We start from the raw sequence: 25,057 nt of genomic DNA, 5'->3' as shown, positions 1-25,057 counted from the left end.
AGTCAGAGTTTGCCAATTATGTTCCCTCTCTCAACCAGTGAATTGTATTGGAGGGCATCAATGTGGACTTCAACAGTTTTCTCATTTCTCCTTGCACCACCACACCCTAGTTCTAAACTTCTAGCTCAGCACTGTCCCCATGACTTGTCCGGACTCGTCCTACCTGCCTATCTCCTTTTCCACCTATCCACTCCAGCCTCTCCTCCCTGACCTATCACCTTCATCCCCTCCCCCACTCACCTATTGTACTCTATGCTACTTTCTCCCCACCCCCACCCTCCTCTCGCTTATCTCTCCACGCTTCAGGCTCACTGCCTTTATTCCTGATGAAGGGCTTTTGCCCAAAACGTCGATTTTGCTGCTCCTTGGATGCTGCCTGAATTGCTGTGCTCTTCCAGCACCACTAATCCAGAAAATTGTATTGGAGCACCAACATAATGTCTGCAGTTTGTGGGCTGTATTGAATGACTGAAGATTGGAAATGGTCCAGGCCTCCTGATGTGAATCCACTGCTCATTTGATACTTCATTTTATTGGAATTTGATATTTGTCCACGCCAAAACTGCATTGTTCAAAAAGAAAACTACAATTTTAAAATATACAAATTATACAATGAATTGTTTATCTTACCATAAATGAATTTTCATACAAAACTATTTTTAATCAGATATGATATGATATACTTCTGAAGCAGGTGAAACTTGAATTTCCACTGCACCACAAGAGTTGTTGAATGAATTTAGTGTATTCTAATAGGTTAGCGGTGATTTGACTAACCTCCTCATCTCCATCATGCATATATACCATCTATGGTAGCTTTTGCTTTTCATTTTTAAAAATATTTTATCAACGTCCCTCTTTAGTGTATCTGTTAGTATTTGGATTTAGTTAGGTTTTATGTAGCTAGGAATGCCACTTGACTAAGTTTGATTCAATGAGTATGCAAGAGCAAGCTTCTAAAGCCATTAGTGCATTTGTGTATTCACATGGCAGCTGACTTTTCTATAAAAGGGCAGTTTAACGTTGTTACAACTGATTGTACCACTCAGTAGTCCATTTGACATCACCATAACAGATTGCCGTGCCAATGCAAAGTGATGTTTCCTTGCAGAGACTTGTGCACTGTTTATAATTATTGCTACCTATAAAACAAAGTTATAAAAAGTATGTCTTCAAAAAGGGACTTTAAGTAGAATTTTATAAATGCTCAAAGAAGTACACTTTCATCTTGGACCTTTTATAAGCTTGGTAGTTTTTTTTAAACAAAACAGCTGCAACAACTCAGATTTATATTGCATCTTTAGCATATTAAAACATACCAAACTGCTTCTAAGTGAAATAATATGAAAAAACTTAATGCTGAATCAAAAAACAAGTTATTAAGAGGGGTAAGTAAAAATGTTTTTAAAGAAGTGAGTTTTAAGGGTAGTTTTAAAGAAAGAGGTGGGTGAAGTGACAAATTTAAGAAGGGAAAGTGTCACATGCTGATATTTGACCATGATATAATTTTTAATACCATGGTTGAATTGTTTACTGTATATAGTTTGAAAGGTTTGAAACCATTTAAAACTTTGAAGAAACTTGATGCTACATTTTGATACAGAAACTGATTTATGAAAGGAAAACTTCCCCAAAATGAATTGAGGTGAGACATGTCCAAAGCTCAGAACTTGCCCTCGTTGAACATGGCATCTATTATTTTTGTGGTGCCAGGAACGGGGGTGGAGCACATTTCATTCATGTGGTGCTGGAAAAACACAGCAGGCCAGGCAGTATCCAAGGAGCAGGAGAATCGATGTTTTGGGCATAAGCCTGAAGAAGGGCTGCTGTGTTTTTCCAGCACCACACTTTTCAACTTTGGTCTCCAGCATCTGCAGTCCTCACTTTCTCCACATTTCATTCATGCACGTTTCACAAAGACAGCTGCTGTGTGGTTCTGGGGCACCTTTTAAAGGAAGTCAGATGCCTTTTGGTAGAAGGCTGTTCCCTTTGGGAGCGGTGAGTGCAGTTTGGGAATGGTCAGATGCTCCAAGTTAAGTGAATCCTCCTTTAATCTTCAGTGTTCAGTCTGAGTGTGAGCTCTCACTCCTGTGCTGTTTGGTGAACAACAGAATCTGAATATTCCCAACTAAGATTGGACCATTTTCACATTTTGGTCTCTACCTCTCACATGACTGCAGACTATGCATGACAAAACTGCAAACTTACCTCTTTGTGATGTTCAGTGAGATACCTCTAACCTAATGTCAAAATTACTCCCACTGCCATCTTCCCCCTGGCAATGGGCAGAGAAAACACATTAGCTTTATATCTAGAAAAAGATTCTAACCATCAATTCTAGATCCAAACTTTGTTTCAGAAGTAGAGGAAAAATTCTAACACGACTGTTTACAGCTTGATACTTGTTATTGTTCTCTTTGGGAGACTTGGTCTATTCATTGTGAATTTAGGAACTCCAGTCTCTGAATAAAACAATCTGAGGTTTCCTTTGATTGCTAATAATGAATCAACTAGACCTGCTGTTAGGCAAACAGCAGCACAGGTCATATGACCTCACATTCCATCTGCCCTACATTTAAATCACCAGTTCCAAACTATTATAACTTTATCGGCCAAAGAATGCAATGCTAGACCTTAAAACCTTTTCATACCGCACAATTGTAATAATATACAATGATGTATTGTCTGCCAAACCACCAGTTTATATGGCAGAAAAAATTCCTGAGGATGGTAAACAACAGCAAGATCCAAAATAAGAGCAGAAAAAGTACCTGTGTAGTTAGGTAACATTCATAAATAGGGAAACAAAATAAAAAATCCTTGACCTGTAAAGTTACCTTTATTTCTGTCACCACAAATATTGTCTAACTTGCTGATTACTTCCAGTATTCTGTTTTTAGTTGTTAGGATAGCACTGAGTCTCAATAAAGTATGGTATAGACTGTCTTAGGATTTGGGTTTATTGTATTGTTTGCACACCTTGACTTTAAGAAGGACTGCAGAATTCTTTATGATGAAACATTTGATTATTGCTGGACTGGAATAAACGTGGACTGGTATCTCTGCTGTGGCTAGCAGAGAGAAGTGAGCAACTATTGGAAATCAGTAGGAGGATATGAAGAGATTCTGTGATTTCATAGGTGTATCTATCAGACTACTTCATTGAGGTCTCAGCCCAGGGTATTCATTTTGACATCTGAATAGTTTGGTCTTGGAAAACAAATTTTAAGTCATGTTTCTAAGATAAGAACAATAGGATTATTCAATGAACATTTTTTGTGAATGATAACCAAATGTTTTATTTGTTACTTTGTTTATTAAATTTCCACAAAAACTGATAGCCAATCCAATGAACCTTCTTTGGATTTCTTGACTTCTTGTTTGTTCTCAGGTTGTAGTGAGAGAGGCCTGTGGGAATGCACCATTGACAAGACCTGTATCGACCATACAATGATCTGTGATGGCTTCCAGGATTGTGTTGACAAAGCGGACGAAAAGAATTGCTGTAAATTACTATTGGTGTTTTCAATTTTTTTTTGTTACCAAATTGAATGTTTTGCTTAGAGATGTCCTTTTTAATGTGTCTAGTGATGCGCTTTTAAAATCATGCTTCTGTTACAAATTTATTTCGCTAAACATACTGATTTTGCGAATATTAATATAGCTCTACAGCTACTCAATACACTGAGCATAATTGATATCCTGCATTGTGGTAATGTGTTTCCCCCACAACAACACCATGACATGGTGCTCTAGATCGCACCACAGATTTGAAACTATGTGCACAAAACAAAATCAAAAGTTTCTATTATTTTAGCATAGAGGCTATTCTTCTGGTGAGTATGAATTACCAGGCAGTTCCAACTGTGTGATGAAACCATAAATCAGGAGGGACAAACAGAACTGTGACTTAGGTCTTTCTCAGGAGTGAATGGGCTTCACAATTCGCCATTCAACATGTAGCATCCACTTACTACATTTGCATTATTTGAATTTCTTTCAAACGTTGTTAGTATTGAAGTTTTCACTGAATGGCATCCCTTGATGTGATTTTAATAATTTTTAAAAATATTTTCACAATAGTCAAATATTTCATTCAAATATGGTTTTGAAAATATTTTTTCAGAACTTCAGATTACTTTTCTTAATAGAGAAAGCAATATAGCACTTGCACATTGTAAGAGGTGAACAATTACAACCGTATACTTTGAAAGGAAAAGCTACTCTTCAGTAACTAATTGGAGTGAAAGATTGTTGATCTTTCACCCAGCTCAGTCACTAAGAACACATTGGTTTCTCATGGGAATTGGTCAAGATATTTTTCAAGCGGGTGTCTTAAAGTTTGTTTTGAATTAGAAGTTTAAAAACATTGTAAAAGTCAAAAGAGAACCAAGTTGATTCAACCCAGGCACATGATATTTTTAAATTCCAACTTGAAATTGGTTATTTCCTTTGAGCTATACTGCAGGAATATTCGAATGGAGCAATACTCTAGGATGGATTATCTGTGAGTTAGGTTTATTTTCTTCTAAAATTTGAGCAATTCTGTTCTGCCAAGAAATAGGACAGAATATTTTATGGAAAATTTTAAAGATATTTCTGATTCTTTTTGCCTTTTTTCATTCTAGCGTCTTGCAAAGGCAATGAGGTAGTCTGTGTTAACCATGCCTGTGTTCCCCGTCATGTTTGGTGTGATGGGAGGAACGATTGCCCTGATGGCTCAGATGAATGGAACTGTGGTGAGTCTTGCGAAGTAACCTTTGGTTGATTGGGCACACTTCCCTTACCTCATGGGCTAGACTCTAAGTTCATTTTGATTGATTTTGGACTGTTGGCTCTGCTATCGGTAATTTATTCAATTCTTTAAATATGAACGCTGCTGTTTGTTAACCTCATAGCATTTATTTTGAAACTGTAACAATGAGATTCTGAATTTTTTCAACCCCCTGCCTTGTCAGAACAGTAGACTAATCGTAGAATCCCATTTTGCCCATTGAGTCCACACCAACCCTCAAGCATCCCACCCAGACCCACACCCCACCCTATCCCTGTAACCCTGCACTTCACATGACTAATCCACCTAACCTGCACATCTTTGGACAGTGGCAGGAAAGCGGAGCACCTGGAGGAAATCCGTACAGACACGGGGAGAATGTGCAAACTCCACACAGACAGTTTGCCTGAGTTGTGTGAGGCAGCAGTGCTAACCACTGAGCCACTGCGGCACACCTATGCTACTCTTGCAGCTAGCTAGCTAAAAGGAAACATTCATTGCTGTAACAAAACATTAGTCTGCTCAGTGCTGCAACAACATCACAGCCGTGCTGAATCAAGTACTAAATTTCTTCAAGATACTGTTATGAACCCAGCTGATGTTACCACTGGACAAGTTGGATAACAGTGAAACCTGGCTCGTTGGGTCATCTTTATTTAATGTGTTAGTCATTCAGTGGAAAATGGGCACATGAGGCTACAGATTTTCTTTAACAATAACATGGAAGTTCATTACACAAAAAAATCAAACCAAATCCATCTAAATATACAACACAGCTTGAAAGATCTTAAAACATTTGGCAACTCTCTGATCCCAACAAATTTAGCTCTGGCCACACCCACCTTGGCACAAATTGTAATGGGACTGGAAGAGTCTCTTAATGTCTCTTAATTGGAGATTTGATGACTTAGAGTCAAAGAGTCATAGAGATGTACAGCATGGAAACAGACCCTTCGGTCCAACACGTCCATGCTGACCAGATATACCAACCCAATCTAGTCCCACCTGCCAGCACCCACCCATATCCCTCCAAACCCTTCCTATTCATATACCCATCCAAATGCCTCTTAAATGTTGCAATTGTACCAGCCTCCACCACTTCCTCTGGCAGCTCATTCCATACATGTACCACTCTCTGTGAAAAGGTTGCCCCGTAGGTCTCTTTTATATCTTTCCCATCTCACCCTAAACCTATGCCCTTTAGTTCTGGATTCCCCAACCCCAGGGAAAGGACTTTGCCTATTTACACTATCCATGCCCCTCATAATTTTGTAAACTTCTATAAGGTCACCCCTCAGCCTCCGACGCTCCAGGGAAAACAGCCCCAGCCTGTTCAGCTTCTCCCTGTAGCTCAAACCCTCCAATCATGGCAACATCCTTTTAAATCTTTTCTGAACTCATTCAAGTTTCACAACATCTTTCCGATAGGAAGGAGACCAGAATTGCATGCAATATTCCAACAGTGGCCTAACCAATATCCCGTACAGCTGCACATGACCTCCCAACTTCTGTACTCAATACTCTGACCAATAAAAGAAAGCATACCAAATGCCTTCTTCACTATCCTATCTACCTGCGACTCCACTTTCAAGGAGCTATGAACCTGCACTCCAAGGTCTCTTTGTTCAGCAACACACCCTAGGACCTTACCATTAAGTGTATAAGTCCCGCTAAGATTTGCTTTCCCAAAATGCAGCACCTCGCATTTATCTGAATTAAACTCGATCTGTCACTTCTCTGCCCATTGGCTCATCTGGTTATGATCCTGTTGTAACCTGAGGTAACCCTCTTCGCTGTCCAGTACATCTCCAATTTTGGTGTCACCTTCAAACTTACTGTACCTCTTATGCTCACATCCAAATCATTTATGTAAATGACAAAAAGTAGAGGACCCAGCACTGATCCTTGTGGCACTCCATTGGGTCACAGGCCTCCAGTCTGAAAAACAACCCTCCACCACCACCCTCTGTCTTCTACCTTTGAGCCAGTTCTGTAGCCAAATGGCTAGTTCTCCTTGTATTCTGTGAGATCTAACCTTGCTAATCAGTCTCCCATGGGGAACCTTGTTGAACGCCTTACTGAAGCCCACATAGATCACATCTACCGCTCTGCCCTCATCAATCCTCTTTGTTACTTCCTCAAAAAACTGAATCAAGTTTGTGAGACATGATTTCCAACGCACAAAGCCATGTTGACTATCCCTAATCAGTCCTTGCCTTTCCAAGTACATGTATATTCTGTCCCTCAGGATTCCCTCCAACAACTTGCCCACCACCGACATCAGGCTCACTGGTCTATAGTTCCCTGACTTGTCCTTACCACCCTTCTTAAACAGTGGCACTACGTTTGCCAACCTCCAGTCTTCCGGCACCTCACCCGTGACTATCGATGATACAAATGTCTCAGCAAGAGGCCCAGCAATCACTTCTCTAGCTTCCCTCAGAGTGCTAGGGTACACCTGATCAGGTCTTGGGGATTTATCCACCTTTACCCGTTTCAAGACATCCAGCACTTCCTGCTCTGTAATCTGGACATTTTGCAAGATGTCACCATCTATTTCCCTACAGCCTATATTTTCCATATCCTTTTCCACAGTAAATACTGATGCAAAATATTCATTTTGTATCTCCCCCATTTTCTGTGGCTCCACACAAAGGCCGCCTTGCTGATCTTTGAGGGGCCCTATTCTCTCCCTAGTTACCCTTTTGTCCTCAATGTATTTGTAAAAACCCTTTGGATTCTCCTTAATTCTATTTGCCAAAGCTACCTCATGTCCCCTCTATGCCCTCCTGATTTCCCTCTTAAGTATACTCCTATTTCCTTTATACTCTTCTAAGGATTCACTCGATCTATCCTGTCTATACCTTACGTATGCTTCCTTCTTTTTCTTAACCAAGCCCTCAATTTCTTTAGTCATCTAGCATTCCCTATACCTCTCAGCCTTTCCTTTCACCCTAACACCAATAGACTTTCTCTGGATTCTCGTTATCTCATTTCTGAAGGCTTCTGATTTTCCAGCCATCCCTTTATCTGTGAACATCTGCCCCTAATCAGATTTTGAAAGTTCTTGCTTAATACCAACAAAATTGGCCTTTCTCCAATTTAGAACTTCAACTTTTAGATCTGGTCTATCCTTTTCCATCATTACTTTAAATCTAATAGAATTATGGTCGCTGGCCCCAAAGTGCTCCCCCACTAACACCTCAGTCACCTGCCCTGCCTTACTTCCCAAGAAGAGGTCAAGTTTTGCATCTTCTCTAGTAGGTACATCCACATACTGAATCAGAAAATTGTCTTGTACACACTTAACAAATTCCTCTTCATCTAAACCCTTAACACTGTGGCAGTTCCAGTCTATGATTGGAAAGTTAAAATCCCCTACCATAACCACCCTATTTTTCCTACAGATAATTGAGATCTCCTTACAAATTTGTTTCTCAATTTCCCTCTGACTATTAGGGGGTCTATAATACAATCTCAAAAAGGTGATCATCCCTTTCCTATTTCTCGGTTCCACCCAAATATCTTCCCTGGATGTATTGGGTCAGGATTAAAAGGGCCACCCATCATCTCACCCACTGTGTGCAAGATTACTCTGGTGAGGTAGGCATCTGGGTACCAATCCAACCCCAGGGTAATGTCAAATTGCACACATGATATAATTATGGTGAAAACTCAATAAAAAGTCATTGCAGTGAACAAATGTACAGAAAAGTGCAATAAACTAGAGATGCTGGGATTATTGTCAGGTTGGAGAATCTGAAGGGGAGGTAAAATTATGAAGAACAATATTATGAAAGGTGAGAGTATTTAAGGAGAAGTTGTTGCTACAAGCAGATAAGGTCAAAAGTCACACAACACCAGGTTATAGTCCAACAAGTTTATTTGAAATCACCAGCTTTTGGAGTGTTGCTGCTTCATCAGGTGGCGATAGCAGATTGTAACCATATGGCACATATTTCAGATAATTGGCAAATGAATCAAAGAGAGATTTGATTTGATTTTTACATAGTAAGTTATTTTGGTCTGGAGTACTGCTGAAGGTTATTCAATTGTAATTTTCATAAAGAAATTGGATAAAGACATGATAGGGAAAGCAATTTAGTGTTGTAGGGATGAGTGGGGAGCAGGACTATGTAGATAGGGCTTTGGAAAGGACCATACATGCATTCTAATTGAGGCATGGGGATATGGGAGTAATGTGGTAATGTCATCATACCAGAATCACAGACTGATATTCTGGGGATGAGAGTTCAAATGCTACATGTCAGATCGTGAAATTTGAATTCGATAAACATCAGGAATAAAAGCTGGTCCAACGGTGACCATGTGGCTACTGTCAACTGTTGTAAAAACTCATATAATTCACTTTAGGGAATGTTTTTGAGGGAAAGAAATCTGCAATCCTTACCTGGTCTGATCTACATATGACTGCAGACCCACAACAATGTGCTGGACTCTTTATTGCCCTCTGGGTAATTCAGGATGGGCAATAAATGCTGACCCAGCTAGTGATACAAAGTTGAAAATCACACAACACTGGCTTGGATTTGGAGATGCTGGTGTTGGGCTGTGTTTTTTAACTTTGTACACCCCAGCATCTCCAAATCCTAGCCAGTGATGCCTGTATTACATGTAAGATTAAAAACCATGGCCTCCTTCTGTCCTGTATGATTCAATGGTAACTGATTATTTTCCTGTTTATTTGTTTACAGTATCACTGGTGGACAGTCCAGCTTCCTTATCGCAGCTAGTTGTGCACAGGTCGACTTCTGACTATCACATATGTGCTGATGATTGGCGGGGTGAGCTCAGCCAGCTGGCATGCAAGCAGATTGGTTTAGGGTAAGGTCAGTAGCATATAATGCTGTAGATTCTTGGCTAAGGGGCACTTTCAACACTCAACCATAATTGCAACACATCTGCAGTGTGTTGGTCTCCTTAGCCATGACTTGTTGATTGACATTATAAGTGCTCCTTTAGGTTTTTTTAACTCAGTAAAAATTGCCTCACTCTTTGGTAGAAAAATGGATACTTTGGCAAAACATTGAAAAGTTTAGATTTTCTAGTGTATAGAAACAGGCCATTTGACCCAACAAGTCCACACTGACCCTCCGAAGGGTAACCCATTCCTCTACCCTATATTTACCCCTGATTAATGCACCTAACACTATGGGCAATTTAGCATGGTCAATTCATCTGACCTGCACATCCTTGGATTGATGGGGGAAACTGGAGCACCCAGGGAAAACCCATGCATACACGTGAGAATGTGGAAGCTCGACACGGACAGTCACCCAAAGCAGGAATCGAATCTGGTCCCTGGTACTGTGTGGTAGCAGTGCTAACCACTGAGCTACCATGCCACCCAGTTGGATTGTAGAATCATACTGTAATTCGGCTTAATATTCTTTGCTAGAATCAACCCAGATAGAGCTAAAACCAACTGTAGTAAAATCATAAACAGGAATATCTTGAAGAAGCATTAGATAAAAGTATCTACTGAACCCTGGCAGACTTCAGTTTGACTTTCAAACATCATTTCTTACAACATGACCCTGTCAAGGGTGTTATCTGGTTGTAAATAGGCTACCTTGCAATTTATGATGGATTTTCAAACAATAAAAAAGTCTGAAGTACTAATGGCAGGCGCCCAAGTTTTATAGACACCCGTAAATGTTTTAACACTGATAGATAGTGAGGGCAACACTGCTTTGAAGAATATTACTAGAATCTGAGCTGAATGTGTAAATGCAGGATGTTGTCTCCACAGTCTGTTATGTTTGGTTGTATGACTCTCCAACTCCCTCTAGCCCCCGAATCTATCTGCTCCACTCTATTTTTTTTTAGTGAGTTGAAGTTTTCTGGGAAATGGTTGTACAACTCCTTTTCTTTACCTTGTCTGAGTGACCATTGTTATTATGTAAGTATCAGATTTGCAACCCCAAAACAAATGCTGTTATTTCTTATTTCTGCCTCAAGATAATGTTAAACACAGTTAAAAACAGTACCCTTTGAGATCGCAGGTAACCTTTATCCTGACTGTTAAGGCCAGCCTTAAATGACATGAGAAAATGGTAGGTGAGCTACCGTCTTCAACTGAGTGGATGGTAATGTAGTTCCACGTTAGTTGTCAGGTTATTAGTGTCAAGCATAATATAGCTAATATCAAACCAAAAAACCTCAAGTTGCACGACAAGTTATAGAAAAAGTTAAAGAGATTTGGTGGTGGGGTTGGGGGGGCTGGAGGGGGCTAGGGGCTAGGGTTCGGGTAACTGTATCAAAGTAATACTACCGAGAGGAGAAAGTGAGGACTGCAGATGCCGGAGATCAGAGCCGAAAATGTGCCGCTGGAAAAGCGCAGAAGGCCAGGCAGCATCCAAGGAACAGGAGAATCGACGTTTCGGGCATAAGCCCTTCTTCAGCGCTTTTCCAGCGGCACATTTTCGGCTCTAATACTACCGAGAGTATGGAAATACGAATCTTACTTAGGGCACAGCAGATAAGGGCAAAGTGAGGACTACAAATGCTGGAGATCAGAGTTGAGAGTGTGGTGCTGAAAAAGCACAGTAGGTCAGGCAGCATCCAAGGAGCAGGGGAATCAATGTTTTGGGCAAAAACCCTTCATCAGGAATCAATTCTCCACATTCTTGACAGCAGATAAGGGGAGATTGGAGGCAGTCAGCTCAAGACTGAGGGTGTTGTACTTAAATGCATGTAGTATACAAAACAAAGTAGATGAGCTTGTAGCACAGATTGAAATTGGCAGGTTTGATGTTATGGGTGTCACAGAAATAAGGCTGCAAGGGAAATAGGACTGGCAACTAAATATCCAAGAATGTGCATCCGAACAAAAGGATGGGATATGGGCAGACTGGGCAGAGTTGCCCTGTCAGTAAGAAACTAAATTAAATCAATAGCAAGAAGTGATATAAAGTTGGAAGGCATAGAATCTGGGTAGAATTGAGGAACTACAAAGATAAGAGTAACATATAGGCCTCCTAGCTGTAATCAGGATATTGGGCTGAAAATAAATCAGGAGATAGAAAAGGTATTTAAGAAAGGCACTATTCCAATAATCCTGAGGGACTTCAATATGCAGGTGCATTGAGAAAATTAAGTTGGTAGCAGATCCCAAGAAAATTAATCTGTGAAATATCGATGTGATGTTTTCTTTGGAGCAGACTGTGGAACATGCAATCCTGGCTTTGGTGATGTGTAATGAAGCAGGCTTGGTTAGGGAGCTTAAGGTGAAGGAATCCCTAAGGGGCAATAATCATAATATGATGCAATTCATCCTGCAGTTTGAGAGGGAAAAGCTGGAATCCAATGTACTAGCATTATAATTGAGAAACGGTAACTACAAGACATGATGAAGGAGCTGGTCAGAGTTAATTGGAAGGGGAGCCTAGCAGACAATACAGTGACGCAGCAATGACAGGAGTTTCTGAAGGTAAATTGGGAGGCACAGCTGAAATTCATCCCAAGAAGAAGAAACATATTAAGGGAAGGATGAGACAACCATGGCTGACAAGGGACATTAGGGGCAGCATAAGAGCAATCAAACAACGTTGTGAAGGTTAGTGGGGAGAGGGTTGGGAAGTCTTTACAAACTGACAGAGGATAACTTAAAAAGCAATAAAGGGGAGAAAATGAAATATGAGGGTAAGCTTGCTAGTAATATGAAAGACGATTGTGAGTGTTTTTTAGATATCTAAAAGGTAAGAGAGAGTTGAGTAGACAAAGACAGCTGAAATATGAACTAGGAGAAGTAGTAATGAGGCACATAGAAAAGGTGGAGGAACTGAATTGGTATTTTGCATCAGTATTTAAGTGGAAGACACCAGTAGCATAGCAGAACTCCAAGCAAGTCAAGGGTGTTACATTCCTCAAGACTCTCCTATTGGTAGAAATGTATTGATTCCACATCCTTGCTGATAGCCAAGTATCTAATGGCAAGAACACTTGCTTTCATTTTGCACCCTTTTATGATTGATTAGACTGTGAAATTGTTTAAATAACTGAGGAGTAAGCAGTACCTTTCTGAGAAAGAGGGAAAGTAGGTCATGCTTCTAGGGGGACATTTATTAAGGTTGTTAATAGAAGAGACAGTTGCGGAGTGGTAATGTTACTGGACTGGCAATCCAGAGAGCTAGGTTAATGCTTTGGGGACAAGATTCAAGTTAGAACTAAGCAGCTAGTTCAAGGATTGAGCATCAGTCATTCCATGAAAAGAATATATTTAAAGTTCATGTTTGTATGTTTCTTGTAGTTTTAGGAAAAGAAAGCCAGTTCAAATACCCAATAATCAAAATAGAAATGTTTTCAATTTGTTTTCAACCCTTGTTTTAACAACTCTCGTATGTTTGGTTCACAGAGGCCCTCCAGTGACTCAAATATTGTCAGAATTCAACCAAACACAACGTAGAAAGTGGTTACACCTGATTTCTAATTGGCAAACTAAGAATGTTTCCACTCTACAGGCCTTATTACTAAAGGGGTAAGCACCATGTTATGAACAAGTTAGGAAAGATGAACTGACTCTTCTTTTACTCTTCTCCATGGGTTGGTTCGAACAGAGATTAATTGTTTAAAAAGATAAAATATTTCCAATTTTGTATATACTCAATCATGTGTAGCTCGGTGTAAAACATATGTCAGCTAGATCTCTGAAATGAGCAAAGGTTTAGTTTTATTACTTAAACTCACACTGGTAAAGATACAGAAAAATTTTCAAAGGTAAAATAAGTCCTGACTTCAGCAACACACACATGCGTACAAGCAGACAAAAATACAAAGATAACAGAATGATAACAGTTAAGGTTCATGTAACAATGATCAGATTTTCCTTCAATGATCAGTGTTACTGGTTAAATATATGACTGGTAACTCTCCTGCATACAACAGAGCTAAGCTGACAGCTTCCTTGTTAAAACAAACTGTTGGCAGCAGGTGTGTTTTAAGGGGGTTATAGCAAATAGCTTTTGAGAGAGATTTGAGAGAAGAGGAGGCATATGTCAGTTGCTCCTTTTGTTCTTGTATCAGTCTGTAATTATGTTTCAAGGTGGTTCTGGTGAGAGAGCTGTGAATTCTTGATCATTTTGCTGCCAATACCAAGGTCCTGTACTTGGCAGTCAAGATGGCTGCTGTCATGTCTTTCCAACTGCAAGTCATGGTCCCAATTAAAGTATCCTGGAAATCCAATAAACAGTTGTGTACTCTCCCCCCATTTAGGTCAAAACCTTTTGTTCCATAACAAAGCAGATTTGCATTCTCTTACAACAGTTAGTGAAGTTTCACTTATACTTTGTCTGGCAAGCCCATCGATAAAATGAAAAATGTGTCCTTGTTGGTCTCAAAGTAATCCTAGAAATTAGCAACTGTGAGAATTTGTAACATCCGATGGTTATGTCTCTTTATTCTTGACTTTGGAAATTTCCAGAAGCTTGAAAATTAAAAGTTGTAAAAAGGTCTGCAACCACCTATAAAGTTCACTATATCCATTTTTCAAACTGTTTAATATGTAAAGCCAATCAATGAAATTATAGAATAGTATTTGACATAACAAATGTTTAAAACAGTCAGTAAACATTTAATGGATTTGAAGGCAAAACTCAAGCAATATGAAGCTCTTTAGTGGTGCTAATGTAAGAAATCTAAATTGAGAATACAGGCATACTGGATTAATTAAGTATTGAAAATAGATGCGAGTAATTATACCCTGGCTTTCTTGGGAGATATGACCAGGCATCTTGAAATGCAGTTGTTGTTCAGCGCTGAATTCTACCTGAACTCAAAGTCTGCTCCCTCACTTATTTATTCCATTCAATATCTGTAAATGCTCCTAGATTTCTAAACATCAAAGCTAACTGATAACGTCTTGCCTTATAAATCTTCTTTCTTATAAATAACTGTAGGTTGAGAACCTTACATTCTTGCTAACTACTCATAGAGATGTACAGCATGGAAACAGACTAATTTTAAGGAAAATTACATCCTCCTACTTGTGTGAAAATATTGATAACAGAATGCTACGAGACACCTTGCAAAGATAGTATTTACCCAGTATAACAAATATTGCATTTCTTGTTAACTTTGACTCTCTACCCAGTGTTAGGAAGTTTCAGGAATAAATTTAATGGATGTTTTCTGGTACTTGTTTTTTCATCATCAATTAATGTTTCGTCCATAGATGGCCCTTATCAATTAAGTCGTTAGTCTTTGACCGAAGGAGGATTTAATGGGTTTACACATCACATCTGATGAAGGCGGTTTAATCACACCTACTAGATTTAGGTAGCTCTTTGGATTTCAATACAATAATTCAGAACCAGAGACACATAAAACAGAGATCAGTCTTATACCAGCTGACACAAAGGTGGTAATGATGATGTGGTAGTGATTTCCTTGCTGATGACAGCAGACAAATGCTTAATACTGTAGACTTCTATTCTTTCTTTGCAATTTTCAAAAAGATGCTAACCATTTATAGTAGCCCGGCAGGAGGCTGGAAGAACACAGTAAGCCAGGCAGCATCAGGAGGTGGAGAAGTCAATGTTTCGGGTGTAACCCTTCTTCCTGACCACACCCGAAATGTTGACTTCTGCACCTCCTGATGCTGCCTAGCTTGCTGTGTTCTTCCAATCTCCTGACTGTCTACATTGGATTCCAGCATCTGCAGTTTTATTGTCTCTAACCCATTTATAGTAAACAGGTTAGCAAATGTATTAAAATAAATGACAGCCAGGTGTTATATAAGAGTATTAAGCTCCGTTTAGCTAATATTGTCAACTCTACTTCCATGTTTGTTGTGTTATTTATTTGAGTATTTTCACAAAGCGCAGTGAGTCTCTTAGGTTTCTTCTTTTTAGATGTTATGGTGCCACCTATTGATAGTACCAGATCATTGATCTGGAGTGTCAATAATATGGTACAAAAATAACAGTTTGACGACAGATTTGTATTTTTTGTCTAATACCTATTTAGAATTTTAGATAGTAAGAGCAGAAGTAGATCACTTGACTCCTAGCCTGCTCCACCTTTCGATGTGAGTGTGGCTTATCTTCCAACTCAGTACCTTGTTTCTGCTTTCACCCCATATCCTTTGATCCCCAAAAACTATTTAATCCTAAGAACTATGTCTAAATCCACATGTTCCCCACTCTCTGGATGAAGAAATTTCTCATCATCTCAAAGGATAGGGGGTAGATCAATTAGATTTTGACTCTGGGTTCTAGACTCCTTGGTCATTGCAAACCTCCTTCCAGCACTTGCCCTGTCCAATCCGGTTTCTTTGATATCGCCCCTCATTTTTCAAAATTCCAGAGAACATAGTCCAGAAATAAAAACAGAAATTGCTGGAAAAGCTCAGTGGGTCTGGCAGTATCGGTGAAGAGAAATCAGAGTTAACGTTTCGGGTCCGGTGATGCTTCCCCAGATCCAGTCTCTTTTCATACATCAGTCCGACCAAACCAGGAATCAGTCTGGCAAACCTTTGCTGCACCCTATCCATTGCCATATTTAATATTCACTATAGCATGCATCATGACTACAGAAATGCCCATTTTGCTACAGGATTCAATTGGGTAGCAAAATGGGCATTTCTGTAGTGCCTTTTATTACCTCAGGATGTCTCAAAGTGCACTACAGCCAGAAGTATTCTTGAAGAGCAATCATTGTTGTAATGTGAGAAACATGACACATTCAACGCTCTCTCATATGACAGTGTAATAAAAACCAGATAATGCTTGAGAATATTGGCTTACAAACAAAATATTGATCAGGGCACTGACCCTAACACTTCCCCCCACTGCCCCCAATACACCAGTTCTTCAAAGAAGTACCATGGGATCTGTAACCTTCAGCCATGACAGCAGACAGGGCCTCATCTGAAATGTGGCACATCTACTAACACAGGGCTCCTTCAGCTCAGCACTGAAGTGTCAACCTGAATTATATGCTCAGTTTCTGGAGTGAGACTCTGGTGTGAACCCATAACTACGTAACTCATACAAGACTACAGGGAGGCTGAAACTCAGAATATATATTGATAAGACTGTTGTGTGTTGCTGAATTACACTTTGTACCAATAAATATTTCCTTATTTTCCATGCTAACATAGGCAGGTGTGTCGAAGTAAAAGCAAGGTATCGCTGCTCTGCACCAGGGAAAGTAAGTAAATGGCACTTTATTTCACACTGCCTATCCAACTGTTGCATAAAATTGTGGACATGGTGATGGGAGAAGTGGTGAAAAGAGGAAATAAAAAGCTGATTTGGTGAAACTCACCTCTTGCTTATCACTTCAGCAATTAATTGCTGGATGGGAAGGTCAGTGGGGATTTTCATGACTCTCTAGTAATGGTCAATTAATGGCTGCTTAAGGGCCTCCAGTTGCCAACAGTTGTCTGGGATACAGGTAAACATATGAATTAGAAGCACATGTATACTCCCTCAAGCCCAGTTCAACTGAAGCATAACCTCCCTACTTTTGTATTCAACTCCCTTCATAATAAATAATAACATTCTATTAGCTTTCCTAAGAAATTGCTATACCTGCATGCTAACCTTTTTGCAATTTGCATACTCAGTCTCCCAGATATTTCTACATCTCAGAGCTTTGCAATCACTCACCATTTAAACAATGTGCTTATTTTTATTCTTCCTATCTCTCTCACATCCATTTCCTGATGTTACTTGTATTTCGATATGCTGGGGACGAGGGGGTAAAGTGGAAAGATGAAGCATGAGATACACATGCTGGGTGAGAACATAAGGGAAGATCAAAGTAGACGGGATTGATAAGGAGGCCGACCAAGAAGGGAGTGTGCTCATTTTGGGGTTAGCCAAGGATAAGAAGCTGAGATTCACTGTGTGAAGTGCAACCATTTTTCTTCCTTTGTGATATAAATAATAAGGGTGCAAAGAAGCTGAAAATGGCTGCCAACTCACATGGATTGGGTGAGCTAAATACTTCATTTTGTGAGAAAGGAGGCTTCACTTTCAAGTGATGTCAGGCCCCTCAGAAGAAAACAGCATTGCACAGACACAGTACAACTCTGAGCATTACATGTATGTGACCCTTGGGCATTATCCTACGTTGCACACAAATCCTGCCTTAAGCATCCTTGACCACATCCCGGAGCATCAGAACCAATTGCACTCATGGCTGTATGAGCAGGCAATGGATTCTTTTAATAATTCATTTTTCTTGGACAGTTCATTGGGACTGGCAAAGTTTTCAATGAGTTTATGCCCTGCTCACAATTAAGCATGCATTTCTTTTATCATTTCAAATTAATTATTCATTTATATTGTAAGCAGTTGTGGATCCAACACTGATCCCTGTGGAACCTGCTGGTCATGAATCACCAACCTGTAAGAGAGCCCCTTATTCCCACTTGCTGTTTTCTACCCTTGAGCCAATTCTCTATCCATGCCACTGTACCACCTCCAACACCATGGTATCTTATCTTATGAAGTAACTTCAGTGAGGTTGTTGAAAGCCTTCAAATACAGCACATCTACTGGTTCCCCTCTATCCGCTCTGGTTCAGTCTCCCTCAAAAATCTCTAATTAATTAGTCAGACATGATTCCCCTTTAATGAAGTTTCTGACTCGATTTGATTAGAATATGATTTTCCAAATGTTCTGCTATTGCTTCCTTGATAATTGATTCCAATATGAAAAGGTACGCAATTGTAGTGTGTGGCATAGGGGCTGGGGAATGCTTTAACTTTGGGGGAGGGTCTAACGGAATAGAGTGGGATATGAAGGAAATGGCTGAAGAATACAAAAGAAGGGGCAATTCTTCCTCTGGGTGAGTTGTAGGCTATGAAAAAAATTAATCCATCAATAAACTAATTTACCTTTTCTAGACTGTGGTCAGCGTCCGGCAACTCGACTAAATAAACGAATTCTAGGAGGCAGAACTAGTCGCCTGGGCCGCTGGCCTTGGCAGTGCTCATTGCAGAGTGAGCCTAGTGGGCACATTTGTGGCTGTGTACTGATTGGACGCAAATGGGTGTTGACGGTGGCACATTGCTTCGAAGGGTAAGTCGCACAATATTGAACTTAAAGCTGACAGCTCAGTCAATAAATGAGGGAAACCAACAGCACACATCATCATGAATGATTATAATGTGGTAGGCATCATAGAGACGTGGTTGCATGGAGTTCAGGACTGGCAGTTAAACATCCAAGGATTTATAACTTATCAAAAAGACAGGGAGGTGGGCAGAGGGGGTGGGGTTGCCTTGTTAGTTAAAAATGAAATTAAATCTATGGCACTGAATAACATAGGGTCAGATGATGCAGAGTCTGTGTGAGTGGAGTTGAGGAACCACAAAAGCAAAAAACCATAATGGGAGTTACGTACAGACCTTCTAACAGTGGTCAGGACCAGGGACGTAAGATGTACCAGGAAATAGATAGGGCATGTCAGAAAGGCAAGATCACGGGGATCATGGGGGACTTCAATATGCAGGTGGACTGGATGAATAATGTTGCTGGTGCATCCAAAGAAAGGGAATTCATGGAATGCTACAGGATGGCTTTTTGGAACATCTCGTAATGGAGTCCACAAGGGAGCAGGCTATTCTGGACTTAGTGCTATGTAATGAGCCAGACTTTATAAAAGATCTTAAAGTAAGGGAACACTTAGGAGACAGCGATCATAATATGGTAGAGTTCAGTCTACAGTTTGAAAGAGAGAAGGCAAAATTGAATGTAATGGTGTTACAGTTAAATAAAGGTAATTACAGGGGCACGAGAGTGGAACTGATGAATATCGACTGGAAGCAGAGCCTAGTAGTAGAGCAACAATGGCAGGAGTTTCTGGGTATAATTAAGGACACAGGTCAGAGGTTCATCCCAAAGAAAAGAAAGATTATCAGGGGCAGGGTGGGTGTGGAATTAGACAGCCATGGCAGACAAAGGAAGTCAGGAAATGTATCACAGAAGAAGAGAGAGCCTATAAAGTGGCCAAGAGGGCTGGGAAATCAGCAGATTGGGAAGGCTACAAAAACAAACTGAGGATAACAAAGAGAGAAATAAGGAAGGAGATGATCAAATATGAAGGTAGGCTAGCCAGTAATATTAGAAATGATGGTAAAAGTTTCTTTCAATACATAAGGAACAAATGACAGACAAAAGTAGACATTGGGCCGCTCTAAAATGATGCTGGAAAGCTAGTGATGGGAGATAAGGAAATAGCTGAAGAACTTAATAAGTACTTTGTGTCAGTCTTCACATTGGAAGACATGAGTAATATCCCAACAATGAAGGAGAATCGGGGGCGGAGTTGGGTATGGTAGGCATTACAAAAGAGAAAGTGCTAGAAAAGCTATAAGGTCTGAAAATTGATAAATCTCCTGGCCCTGATGGGCTACATCCTGGTGTTCTGAGGGAGATGGCTGAGGAAATAGCTGAGGTGTTGGTTGTGATCTTTCAAAAGTTACTGGAGTCGCGGAAGTCCCAGATGTTTGGAAAATCGTTGTTGTAACCCCCTTGTTCAAGAAAGGATCAAGACAAAAGATGGAAAATTAAGTTTGATTAGCCTAACCTCAGTTGTAGGTAAAATTCTAGAATCCATCGTTAAGGGTGAGATTTCTAAATCCTTGGAAGCGCAGGGTCGGATTAGAACAAGTCAGCAAGGATTTAGTAAGGGGAGGTCGTGCCTGACAAACCTGTTAGAATTCTATAAAGAGGTAACAAGTAGGTTAGACCAGGGAAACCCAGTGGATGTTATCTATCTAGACTTCCAGAAGGCCTTGATGAGGTGCCTCACGGGAGGCTGCTCAGTAAGGTGAGGTCCCATGGTATTCGAGGTGAGCTACTGGCATGGATTGAGGATTGGCTGCCTGACAGAAGGCAGAGAGTTGGGATGAAAGGTTATTTTTCAGAATGGCAGACAGTAACAAGTAGTGTCCTGCAGGGTTCAGTGTTGCAGCTGTTCACTTTATATATTAATGATCTGGATGAAGGGATTGGGGACATTCTGGTGAAGTTTGCCGATGATACGAAGTTAGGTGGACAGGCAGGTAGTACTGAGGAAGTGGGGAGGCTGCAGAAAGATTTAGACAGTTTAGGAGAGTGGTCCAGGGAATGGCTGTTGGAATTCAACGTGAGCAAATGCGAGGTCTTGCACTTTGGAAAAGAAGAGAATGGGGCATGGACTACTTTCTAAACGGTGAGAAAATTCATAAAGCTAAAATACAAAGGGATCTGGGAGTGCTAGTCCAGGATTCTCTAAAGGTAGATTTGCAGGTTGAGTCCGTAATTCAGAAAGCGAATATAATGTTGACATTTATCTCAAGATGGCTGGACCATAAAAGCTGCAATGCACTTCTGAGACTTTATAAAGCTCTAGTTAGGCCCCATTTAGAATACTGTGACCAATTATGGGCCCCACACCTCAGGAAGGACATACTGGCACTGGAGCGTGTCCAGCAGAGATTCACATGGATGATCCCTGGAATGGTAGGCCTAACATATGATGAATGGCTGAGGATCCTGGGATTGTATTCATTAGAGTTTAGAAAGTTGAGGGGAGATCTAATAGAAACTTACAGGATAATGCATAGCTTAGAAAGATGGATGCTGGGAAGTTGTTTCTTTAGATGGGGAGATTAGGACCAGGGGCACAGCCTTAGAATTAGAGGGAGTCAATTTAGAACAGAAATGAGGAGACATTTCTTCAGCCAGGGAGTGGTGGGCCTGTGGAATTCATTGCCACGGAGCACAGTGGAGGCTGGGACATTAAATGTCTTCAAGGCAGAGATTGATCAATTGATAAATTCTTGATCTTGCAACAAATTAAGGGCTACGGGTAGAGTGTGGGTAAGTGGAGTTGACACACCCATCAGACATGATTAAATGGCGGAGTGGACTTGATGAGCCGAATGTCCTTATTTCCACTCCTATGTCTTATAGTCTTCTCGTCTTAAAGTGTGAAGTCCTGTACAAATATAGGTTACCTCACATGCTACAAATTGTTCCCAATATTTTTATCAGCATCTTTCTTGCTCCTGAAATTTTACTTGCACTCACTCTTTGTCAAAAAAGCCTCAACACATTAATGAAGCAGCATTAGAATTGTCAGTAAACAGACACCCCTGTTCATTGTGTCATGGATATTAGGATCATTGCTCAAGTAAGTTTACCAAACGGGTGATTTCCAGGGTCTATTAATTCCACAGTGATCCTTCACTTCTGCAGATGTCCAGCAGCTTTGAGGTTATCACAGCCAGTACAGTTTAAAACAGGATCAGCAGAGTGGGTGAACAGATGACTGTAGAAGCCAATCACATGAGGCGAATTAATAAGAATGTAACAGTAGTCAGGGACAATCTAGTCAGAATCACATTGCAAGCAAGAGAGTCAAGAAAGTTGCAATATCAGGGGTTCCAATATTGGAGTGGGACATACAATGGGAAGAATCCTGTTGTCATGGTCCACTTGAGTTGCAATGACATAGTTGAATAGAGAAAGAAGTTCAGCTGAAAAAAAAATATGCAGCTCACTTCAATTCAATTGCACAACCTCAAAAGTAATAGGCCTTGGATTGTTGTCTGAGTCATGAGCAAGTTTGTGTGGGGTAAATAAGATCAGAGCTAAATGTATGGTTCAGTGGTTGCAGTGGGATAAATGTGTTTTTATTCATTGGGCACTGTCAGCAATACAGAAGCAAATGGGAGCCATACCAATGGGACAGTCTTCACCTGAACCATGCAGGACTAAGGTTCCGGATGAATCAAATTGGCAAAGATTGCTCAGAAGATAAGTTCGTAGAGTAATCTGAGGGCAATTTTATTAGAGCAACGTGTTCTCAAACTACCCAGAGAGGTTGATTTAGAGAATTAACTAATGACTTCATTGTAAAGTTATCACTGTGATCGAATGACAATGATCGTAACATAATTGAATTTTGTGTTCAATTTCAGAGAGAGGAGAGTGGGTCTAAGAGAATTCTAAGAAAAGTTTTAAGGGTGTGAAAACAGAGCTATCTAAAGAAAACTGGGAAATTAGTATATTTTTGAGATGAAGAACAGTTCCATAGAGATATTGGGCAGACATTTTAAAGAGACATTTCATAATCTTCAACTAAGAAACGTTCCAGTGAGAAAGAAAATGTATGGGAAAAGGATACAACAACCAGAGACAACTAAGCAAATTAAAGATAGTATTAAACTGAAGGGAAAGTTGATAATTTTACAAATTTTAATCGCATTTCATATTATTAGACAGAATATTTTAAAGAAGTGAAGAATTACTAAAAATAACAAGTGATAAATTTGAGTTTGAGAGAAAGTTAGCTAGAAATATAAAATATAAGCTAGTGGAAGTTTCTAAGCTAAAGTCGCCACAGTCCTCATAGATCATAAGGAGAGTATGGGAAGGAGAATGTTTAGCCAGTGCGAGAATTGAACCCACACTATAGACATTACTTTGCATCACAAGCCAGTCATTCAGCCAACCGAGATAAAGGTTTCTCCAGATACTTCAAAAGGAAAAGAGTAACTAAAGAGAGTGTTTGCCCTTTAGAGGCAACTAATAATGGACAAGGGCAGCATATACATACGAAAACTACCATCTGCAAGTTCCCCTCCAAGCCTCTCTCCATCCTGACTTGAAAATATGTCACTGTTGCTTCAGTGTCACTGGAATTCCCTCCCTAAGGGTATTGCGGGTCAACTCACAGCAGGTGAACTGTAGTGGTTCCAGAATGTAGCACACCATCACCTTCTCAAGAGCAACTAGGGATGGGCAATAAATGCTGGGCTATATCTCACTAAGAGGCCCAGCTATCACTCCCCTAGCTTCCTACACACTTTTATGTTACACCTGATCAGTTCCTGGGGATTTATGCACTTTTATGCATTTCAAGATATCCGGCACATCCTCCTCTATGTAAAATGGACATTTTACAAGATGTCACCATCTATTTCCCTACATTCTATAACTTCCATGTCCTTTCCACAGTAAACACTGATGCAAAATACTCGTTTAGTATCTGCCCCATCTCCTGCGGCTCACACAAAGGCCGCCTTGCTGATCTTTGAGGGGCCCTATTCTGTCCCTAGTTACCCTTTTGTCCCTAATGTATTTGTAAAAACCCTTTGGATTCTTCTTAATTCTATTTGCCAAAGCTACCTCATATCCCCATTTTGCCCTCCTGATTTCCCTCTTAAGTATACTCCTACTTCCTTTATATTCTTCAAAGGATTCACTTGATCTGTCCTGTTTATGCCTTACATATCTTCCTTCTTTTTCTTAACCAAACCCTCAATTTCTTTAGTCATCCAGCATTCCCTACACCTACCAGCCTTCCCTTTCACCCTGACAGGAATATACTTTCTCTGGATTCTCGTTATCTCATTTCTGAAGGCTTCCCATTTTCCAGCCATCTCTTTACCTGCAAACATCTGCTCCCAATCAGCTTTTGAAGGTTCTTGCCTAATACCGTCAAAATTAGCCTTACTCCAATTTAGAACTTCAACTTTTAGATCTGGTCTATCCTTTTCCATCATTATTTTAAATCTAATAGAATTATGGTCGCTGGCCCCAAAGTGCTTCCCCACTGACACCTCAGTCACCTGCCCTGCCTTACTTCCCAAGAGTAGGTCAAGTTTTGCACCTTCTCTAGTAGGTACATCCACATACTGAATCAGAAAATTTTCTTGTACGCACTTAACAAATTCCTGTGCATCTAAACCCTTAACACTATGGCAGTCCCAGTCGGTGTTTGGAAAGTTAAAATCCCCTACCATAACCACCCTATTATTCTTACAGATAACTGAGATCTCCTTAAAATTTGTTTCTCAATTTCCCTCTATTACGTGTGTATAATACAATCCCTAGAAGGTGATCATCCCTTTCTTATTTCTCAGTTGAACCCAAATAACTTCTCTGGATATATTTCCAGGAATATCCTCCCTCAGTACAGCTGTAATGCTATCCTTTATCAAAAACATTACTCCCCCTCTCTCTTGCCTCCTTTTCTACCCTTCCTGTAGCAATTGTAACCTGAAACATTAAACTGCCAGTCCTGCCCATCCCTGAGCCATGTTTCTGTAATTGCTATGATATCCCAGTCCCATGTACCTAGCCATGCCCTGAGTTCATCTGCCTTCCCTGTTAGGCCTCTTGCATTGAATTAAATGCAGTTTAATTCATCAGTCCTACCTTGTTCTCTGTTTTATCCCTGCCTGCCCTGACTGTTTGACTCGCTTTGTTCTCAACTGTACCTGTCTCAGATTGAAATCTTTCCTCACTATTTCCCTGG

At 40.2% G+C, this 25,057-nt stretch overlaps 1 protein-coding gene across 2 annotated transcripts in view; it reads left to right on the top strand.

Moving 5' to 3' along the window:
• The window catches only part of corin (corin, serine peptidase), a 260,269-nt gene that overhangs the window by 222,937 nt on the left and 12,275 nt on the right, over positions 1-25,057 (top strand). For both annotated transcript variants that reach the window (XM_087987873.1, XM_087987868.1), the window contains 6 exons: positions 3,392-3,505; positions 4,629-4,739; positions 9,490-9,619; positions 13,152-13,274; positions 16,896-16,945; positions 18,651-18,825. In XM_087987873.1, coding sequence (XP_087843999.1) covers positions 3,392-3,505; positions 4,629-4,739; positions 9,490-9,619; positions 13,152-13,274; positions 16,896-16,945; positions 18,651-18,825 — 703 coding nt within the window. The remainder of the gene's footprint in view (positions 1-3,391; positions 3,506-4,628; positions 4,740-9,489; positions 9,620-13,151; positions 13,275-16,895; positions 16,946-18,650; positions 18,826-25,057) is intronic.

The sequence above is a fragment of the Chiloscyllium plagiosum genome, unplaced genomic scaffold (assembly GCF_037043375.1).
Source record: "Chiloscyllium plagiosum isolate Xiang-an unplaced genomic scaffold, Cpla_swu_hap1 HiC_scaffold_1, whole genome shotgun sequence".
Classification (NCBI taxonomy): Eukaryota; Metazoa; Chordata; class Chondrichthyes; order Orectolobiformes; family Hemiscylliidae; genus Chiloscyllium; species Chiloscyllium plagiosum.
The sequence above is the reverse complement of the archived record's forward strand: the minus strand, read 5'-3'. Positions and strand labels throughout refer to the sequence as shown.